The sequence below is a fragment of the Thermobia domestica genome, chromosome 3 (assembly GCF_964235325.1).
Source record: "Thermobia domestica chromosome 3, izTheDome1.hap1.1, whole genome shotgun sequence".
NCBI lineage: Eukaryota > Metazoa > Arthropoda > Insecta > Zygentoma > Lepismatidae > Thermobia > Thermobia domestica.
The window spans coordinates 39,414,840-39,423,980 of record NC_137456.1 but is presented as its reverse complement, the minus strand read 5'-3'; the positions used below and the strand labels follow the sequence as shown (position 1 = coordinate 39,423,980).

General features: G+C 34.6%; 1 protein-coding gene across 4 annotated transcripts in view; it reads right to left on the bottom strand.

The window, feature by feature from the left end:
* Positions 1 to 3,552: 3,552 nt before the first annotated feature.
* The window catches only part of Pka-R1 (protein kinase, cAMP-dependent, regulatory subunit type 1), a 311,550-nt gene continuing 305,961 nt past the window's right edge, over positions 3,553 to 9,141 (bottom strand). For all 4 annotated transcript variants that reach the window (XM_081750677.1, XM_081750680.1, XM_081750678.1 and 1 more), the window contains exon 7: positions 3,553 to 6,444. In XM_081750677.1, the coding sequence (XP_081606803.1) occupies positions 6,360 to 6,444 (85 nt within the window). In that variant the 3' untranslated portion in view covers positions 3,553 to 6,359. The remainder of the gene's footprint in view (positions 6,445 to 9,141) is intronic.

The window sequence follows — 9,141 nt, the reverse complement described above, 5'->3', positions numbered from 1 at the left end:
TTGGGTGTACAAATGCTTCCTTTCGGAGTTATAGCTGCCGAAAAAATAAAAATAAAAAACTTCAAAGGTTCATAGCTCCAAAACTATGGGACCTACCTAGTCGAGTCGACTTCATTTAGGAACCAATATGTGCGCTATCAAAAACTACATGTTTCAGAATCATATATATATATATATATGGCAGTTCTAAGAGGCAATGTCGCCTCAATACACAGTACCATACCCAAAGGCAAAGAACTAGAAGAAATATTCCTACTGTAAGAATATATTTATTCCATTATGTTTTTATTTAATGTTACCATTTTATGTTTATTCAAATTTTTTCCATTTGTTTGTTTTTCATTTTGTTTTGCTGCTTTCATCAGTGTAAAAGTTTTAGGATTTGCTAAACATTCAATATATTGGACATTATGAATGAATTTATGACCTAATGCAGAATATTACAACTTTTAATGTGAAAACAAACATATATGAATTGTCAAAACTTCTCGTTAAAGCAAGCAAACACAGACAAGTATATTATATTTTAGTCGGAATGGAAGTATTAAATGAAAGAAAGCTGCAATTTAATAATAATTATATATATGTACCATATACTATATATATACTAGTATGTTATCTACCTAAATATCCATGTTTTACCATCTTCCGTTATCGGTGAAAGGAACTGTGAAAAGGAAGTTGAAGTATAGGGATACTCCTTTAAGTACTAATGGTGCGTTCGTTTCGCTGGTACCGGTGAATTCTGAAACATGGATATTTAGATAGAGCGTATACCAGTTCCTGTATAATTCCTTAAATCGCTTGGGATAGGCCCTATAGTTTCTAAGTTAGGGGGTTTTGAAAAATGATTTTTCGAATTTTCAATGGATCATAACTCTGAAATGAGTCATTTTCCGGCCCATGTTCATTAACACTTTTTTCTTTCATTTCGTATAAGGAATCGCCTCCCAAAGTTTGTCGGTAGAGTTACCTACCACCCTGTGTATATATATATATATATATATATATATATATATATATATATATATATATATATATATATATGCGAAAAATATATACTATTGCGCGTTTTGTAGAATCATAATATCGCAGAATCCTTAAAGTTTAATGCCAACAATAGTACTTTGACACCGTATTTCAGAAATTTGCCCGGAATAAATGGGAGGAAGGATGAACAGTACATTGTCTTAATGAGAAACGTTCCCCACACATGTGCTTTCATTCTCAAAATATACTTCCTCAAAAACCACGAAGTTCAGATCAAGGTAATATAATGCTGAAGTTCAGATCAAGGTAATATAATGCTAATTTCACACACCTACAAATTTCATTCCTTCTGTGAGTACATTTGTGCCTAAAACTTAGTGGGTTGAAGAGTGTCTCAGTTAATGTGTGTATTTGTAGATGTATTAATGAAATAACATAAGGGGTTCTTTGGGGTTTAATGATCCTTTTAAAATCAAGACCACGAGACCACACGAACTCGTATGGGACCACGGGAACAGAAAATAGATCTTCCAGACGAAAAAATGTCCTAACCACAAATCTGAAAAATACTAATATTCGAAACGCTTAATTTCAAAGAATGGAATATATACATGGAGGGTAAGGTGAAAAAAGGAATGTCCATGTGTGCGTTTTAAAGGGTGCTTTGTCCTATCTGTTGGTGACTCTTGGTACTATTTGACTTATGTGCCATGTATACGTAAATGCAGAAATGTCCATGTAAAAAGGGGCATAAGATTTGACTAACCCTATTCATTGGGACGCAGTTTTCAATATTAAAACGCTGTTATTCGAAAATGCAGTTTTGTGACATTCCTCCATTTTCCCCTTACCCTTCACACACACACACACACACACACACATATATATATATATATATATATATATATATATATATATATATATATATATATATATATATATATATATATATATATATATATATATATATATATACACTGCTCCACAAAACTTAAGCAACTCGAAGAAAGTGGCAGAAAATAAAACGACACGATCACTGGACCAAGTATAATGAACAAACAGGCGGTCCAGATGCACAATGCAACACAAGTGAAGACGAACAATACAGTTAGGATGTACAGGGTGAGCAAAAAGTTCAGCACAACGATACCACAACAGGTGAAGCTGGATTGTGCGAGGGCATAGGCAGTCAATATAGCGTGTGACCACCACAAATAGCTATACAGGCACGACATCTGGCCTCCATGCTGCAAATCAGAGTGTTTATCAAGTCTTGCGCCACTCCTCGAGGAGAGCTCTTTGCAGGTCAGGGAGAGTGCGTGCTGGTAGATTGCGCTGCTCTATTCGCCGCCCAAGAGCATCCCACACATGCTCGATGGGATTCAAGTCCGGCGAATATGCAGGCCATTCAATACGCGTAATGTCTTCGCTCTCCAGATACTCGGACACAAGATGTGCACGGTGTGGGTGGGCATTGTCATCCATGAACAGGAAGTCTGGGCCAGATGCTCCGCGGAAACTGCACACATATGTATTGAGAATTTCATCCCGGTACCGTTGTGCTGTCAAAGTGCCATGTTGCACAATATGGAGGTCCGTTTTCCCATTCAGTATAATTCCACTCCACACCATAATGGAACCACCGTCATAGGACGGCCGTTTAGCAATGAAGTTTGGATGATCGCGTCCTCCTGGCTCTCTCCACTCTAAAGTCCGACCAGAATCTAACGACAGGCTGAATCTCGACTCATTGGAGAACATGACACACGCCCACTGGTGTTCTCCCCATGCAACATGTTCCTGACACCATGTGTAACGCGCACGTTTGTGCTCCAGTTTCAATGGCACACACAGCGCAGGCCTTCTTGCATACAGTCCTGCTCTATTGAGCCGCCGACGAACAGTTTCACGACTCACGCGTTGTCCTGTAGCCTGAAACAACTCATTGGCCAGTTGATAGCATGAAGCTTGACGGTTAAGTTTGACAGAAATTGTGAGAAATCGGTCCTCGACGGCCGACGTCTTCTTCGGACGGCCTCCTCCATGACGTCTACTGACTTCACCTCCATTTTGGAAGCGATTCCACAGCCTCGACACAACACTTTTGTTCACGTTGAAGTCCTGCGCCACTTCCACTTGCGATCGGCCCAATTCCAACCGCCCAATTATTCGTCCGCGGTCAAAGTCACTCAAATGTCGTCTACCAGCCATTGCAAGGTGTGTACCCCACACAAGAACCACTAACTCAATGCTTGGAGCCTCGGACACTACTGGGCTGTGGTGTACGCCTCATGGCATAAGTTGTTCACCGCGCTCGCAACGATGCTGCTTATGCGATAGAGTGGGTGCTCGCCTTGCTTGTGTGTCTCTGTGTATGTGCATGCCACTAACCAGTGTTGAATGGGCCCCACACGTTACTTTTACCATGTTCTCTCGGGTTGCTTAAGTTTTGTGGAGCAGTGTATATATATATATATATATATATATATATATTTGAAACTTACCAACATTGAAAACCGTAACATTGAATAATGCAAATATAGGAAAAGAAACAAAAACAAATTATATTGGAAGTGTACTTGAGTTTTTATTGAAAAACACTAAAACACAATAATTCTCTTCACGAGAATAGGAAAACGAAAATAATGCTTATATTTTCGGGTAGCACAACATACAATAAATTTTTCAACAAAAAAAATAAATTTCGTCCATTTGTTTCTACACTAACAAATAACAATGGTTTCTAATAATCTCAGGTTACTTTTTCCTTAACATAATACACATTCTCTAGATTGTATACTCATACTGTATTTATATAAACCAATAGGTATGTGTGTAACATCTCTACGCCTAAAAAGCCATTGGTTATTAGTAAGAAATTTTTTCTTCCCTGTTTCAGTTGCAAAATCTACACTACATAAAATTACTCATCTGTATATATATAAATCTTTCTGTTTAAATACATTAATTGGAATTTTTAAACCCCACATCTGCAATGAAACTAACATCAACACACACAATTCAGCACCGTACATATGTGCTACCTTCTTACTTGACAATTTACCTACGTAATATAAAACCAGGCAGGTGGGAGCAGTTAGGTATATAAGATTGATTTTATCTATTGTAATATCTTATCTTTACTAAAAAATAAATTGAAATGTTGTTATATCAGGCTAAATAAGTGTTTATTGGTAACGAAATACTAAAGATAAATATTATTAGTATAAATTTAAATCTTAGTACATAAAAAGATTGCCCTACCAGCGGGCTCTGTTTCCCCCCTCTTCTTATAAGAAACATTATGTCGAAAAGTTATCGGATGCAGTCTTCTATGATATACAGTATTTGCAGAAGACCTTATATTACTTATTCTTTCTGCAATAAGATCAGTTTTATTTATTTTTTTTCAGGTTTCTTGTTCATCTAAGTAATGAACGTGTACTTACACAAGGCATTTTTATCTTTTAGTCACGTATTTCTTTCCTCATATTACATTACAGCCCAAAAAATATTATTAGTTAAATCAATATATTATTATCTTCTATATTTATATTACGGTATAATGTGGGAACTCGCTAATTAGTTACAGAATGCTAAATATAAAAAAACTATATTATCAATTGCCGTTTTTTGTGTTTATTCATAGCATATAATAAAGCAGTTATACTTAAAATACACATGACATACTGTCTTAACTACTAGCAAATTATGTATATACAGTGGCGTATTTAGGGGGGGGGGGCTTCCGGGCTTAAGCCCCCCCCCGAAATCTTACTTACTATAGTAAAGTATATGAAATGTCTTGCAGAATTTTCACATTTTCAGGCAAAGCCCTCCCCGAAAGTTAGCAAAGCCCCCCCCGAAAGAAAATCGTAAATACGCCACTGTGTATATAGTATCTATAAGAAAAATTGTAAACTAAAAATTTAATCTGAACATATAGACCCTTTATTTCTGAATTGCTATTAATAAACAGAAAACGTAAGTATGAGTCTTCATTGATTCAACAAAGAAATAGGAATCAAAAATTATATTTATTAGTAATTAAAACGGAATCAGAGCTCAATTTATAAGTAACTATCTTTAAAATTCTCAGGAGAATCAAGTATTATTTTCAGAAATTCAAAATCTTCTAATGTAAATCCAATATTCTTAACTTACTTTTTACATACTGTGCTGCAAAACCTAACTAAAATGAACTCATGAACAGCACAGTAAAATAGTTAAGAAGTTCAAAAGCAGAAATAATGATGAATAGCACTTTTTTTTAAAGAAAATTACAGACATTAATTATACTTTTTACAAATCAAATCAATAATGTCTTAAGGTAAACCAGAAAAAAATATTCTGAATGACATACAAATAAACTGACAATAAAATTTTTCCAGCTCAACAATTCGTCCGACGTTTTCTTTTAACAGAAACTGAAAGATCTCATATCGAAAGCCAAACGAATACCTCAAACAAACGGAAAGCATGCTATGAATAAACTATTTACTCTTCCGAAAACAAAAGCTTTTTACTTAGAAATGATCAAAGGATCGAAAATAGCTCAAAAGATCCAAATTTCATGTATACATAATGTACAAAGTAACCTATTTTAAAACAAAAAGTTGAGCCACACCTATTAGTTTGTGCTTCACATCTGTTCATCAAAAACAACAGTTGTTTGATTGGCTAGGCAAGATAACAACACTTTAATATTGACAGTTCACGTTAATATTGACTTGCAACATTGTATTACATGTTGTTTTGGGGAACAAACAAGCAGTGTTACTTACCAAGACACTGAAAAGAAAGGTAACAATTAATACGAAGAAGATAATCAACTGAATATCTCGTTTTCCTCTTTATAAATTTAACAATATTATTGTTGTTCTTAAAATTTTTGACTTACAAAATAATGATAACAATATCCATAATAAAGGAAATATTGGCATCAACTTTTCTTGTTTGTACTAGTCAAACAAACTTTTATATTTTACGGAAGGCAAATTTTTAGCTTCTATTTTTCTTTACTGTACATAAAATTACATACATTGAAAGCAAAAGGAAAAATGTACATTATTATATCGATATATAATATTAATTTATTTATATGCATGTGTATATAGCATTTTAATTATCAATTATATGACATCACTTAGTAAAGTAAATAATTGTAATAACAATAATAATACAAGAACACAGATCTCTCTCTCATTTCTTATCAAAGCAAACTCACAGAACGTTAATCAACGAGAAACTCAAAGCTAAAACTAAATTGCCTTCGGCAGAGGAAACTAGACAGTCTCAATTAATTGATGAGGTTACAAAGGTGTTCTTTTCACCTCAATTGGCTATTTTTATTTTTCCTAATATCCATTTTACACTGAAAGTGAAACGAAGCTATTATACTGCTCAATATTCCTCTTCAAAATGTCTGCACATGGGCCCAAGACTCGCTCAAACCTGAAAAACAAAAAAATAAAATTATAAAGAATATTACACTGTTGTTTCAGAATTTATTATTATTATTATTATTATTATTATTATTATTATTATTATTATTTAATGCTCTGAAGGGAAGTAATACAGCTTACTAACATATTTCGGTTGATTTCCAAAAACAATGAATAATTTCGGAATTATAAATTCCATAGTGCTTATTGAACTTCATCAATCGCGATAATAATTATTTTAATTATTCGAATTAAATACTATCAATTATTATCGACAACAAACAACATATTTTGAAGGGCCACGAAAGTTAGTTCTTCTTCGAGTTTCACATAGAGAATTTACACCAGAGGCATTATACCAATTGTTCTATGTACTTTATTATTATACTCATTAAAGAATTCTTGTAACATATCTATCAATTTATAATTTACTTTAGCACTACATTTTTTCCACATGTTTTGTTTAAGAGTTCTGTTCAAACGTTCTATGATATGTTGTTTTACGAAGATCACCTCCTGAGATATGACTCCTTAAATCTCCCGAAATCCGAACTTTTTTGGCCAATATCTGGGGAAGGAACGGTGGTCAGTTGGCAAGTAGCCACCGGTTACTATTTGGTACCAAAATGTTCATCATCTTACGTATTGATCAACACCAATATCATCTCTATATGACTTATGGTTCCCGAGATATGGCTCCCTAAATCTCCCAAAATCGGAACTTTGGTCAATATCTCGGAAACGGTAAGAGTGAGGCGAAAAATTCCATCACTTTCTCAGATAATTTTTGATGCTCTATCGAATTTGATTAAAAAATTCGCAAATAACAGACACACCCACAGATAAAGACATGGAGAATTCAGTAACTAACTTTTTAAACCCAGTTTATTTTTTTGTTTCAAAATTTCGTAATTCTTTCAAAACATTGATTCTGATCTCATTTAATATATTTTGAGGATTTTGGCGTGCACATGCTTTTTATGCGCGCGCAATTGCCTGTTTCCAATTGGGAACGGCGGGTTCGAATGGGGTAGTGAAATGTGAGAATGAAATGTTCTCAATTGGGAGCAGTGGATTTGAATGGAGTGGTGAAGTCTGAGAAAGAAATTTCCGAGTTTTGCACACTTGGGTTCAAGGAGATGGTTAATAATTCCGTGTCAGATGTACACTTGATTTTAAGAGGAAGATCAAAGAATTGTATTATGAAATTTGAATATGTATTTTCGATTTTATTTTTATAAATGAAGCATATTTTCGAATATTTTGTACCAGATTTACATTTTACAGTGGGCAGTACCTACTTCGTATGAAATAAGAGTGAACAGTCGATATGGAGACCAACTTTACACTTAGAACACTGCATTCTTGCGTTCTATCTCCACTGAGCACACCTGGATTGTTTAGTGTTTCTTACTATTTCATGATGGAGACCACTGTAACGTACTTGTAATGTCACTCTGCTTTCAACTGATCTTACACTTCTTGGAGGTCTTCCCATACTGAGTCGCTGCGAGTATTTTTCTAAATATGTCAAGCAAACTTGATGAGTAAACCATAGAAGATAGTTTGGCCAATTTATGCAACTGCCAAGCGTTGTTCATCGACACATTCAAAGGAAACATCAAAATTGCCAGTAAGATTTCGGGCTTAAGCCCCCCCCCCCCCCCCCCGCGAAATCTTACTTACTATAGTAAAGTATATGAAATATCTTGCAGAAATTTCACGTTTTCAGGCAAAGCCACCCCGAAAGTTAGCAAAGCCCCCCCCCAAAAAAAATCGTAAATACGCCACTGCTAATATCTAATGAAGAACTTACTATTTCAGTATGGTATCAATTTCACCTGAATAAGTGCCATAGTTCTCGTACAGCATCAATTTTTAAGTTTACAAATTAATTGGCTTTTTCTCTATTTTCTCGATTGTTCAACTCATTATCAATCGATTGGCATACATGTATCATCTTTGTACCTTTTTTTTTCAGTGTACGTTAATAGTATCGTAGAATAAGAAAAGTATGCTGACAGCGTGTAATAATCAGAATTTGTTGTGTCGACGATAGTGGTGAGTTCTAACAAAATATTGGAGATATTTACGTCATTGGTCTCATGTGACTGAACTTACGGCATGATTAAGTTGAGTCCACTAAAGGAGTTTTACAACAGAGGCCACGAATCTTCCCGAACGCAAGATATATCAATCAAATACTTTGAACTTTTGAATCAGAAAAATGATCTATTACTTTATACTTTGTACGTTATGATTATTTTTGTGCTGCGAACAATGTTGAGAGTACTTATTTCAATGTTGGACACACAGCCAAGTTTATGACGATCTGAAGAATTCAGGCAGCCCAAAATTAGGTTTCGAAATAGTACATCAGCTCTTGATAAATCATTTGCAATATGGTGCTTGTTGCGGAATTTGAAGAGAAAAATCAATAAGATGTTAGAAAATTTGAGGAAGAGATGTGAGAAATAGGGATGAAAATAAAATGTGAGGAAGACAAAAATCATGGTGATTAGAACAATGTGGTCGGTGTAAAATATAGAAGTAGGAGGGAGGAGGGGAGAAAATAGAACAAGTGTCTAGTTTTCGAAAATGAAATGAAATCTTTGAGTTTTACGTCCCACGATTATGCCGATTAGGCTAAAGGAGACGGTGATTATGAGAAATGAATGAAATGGTGGAATGAAGAAAGTGGGAGGAA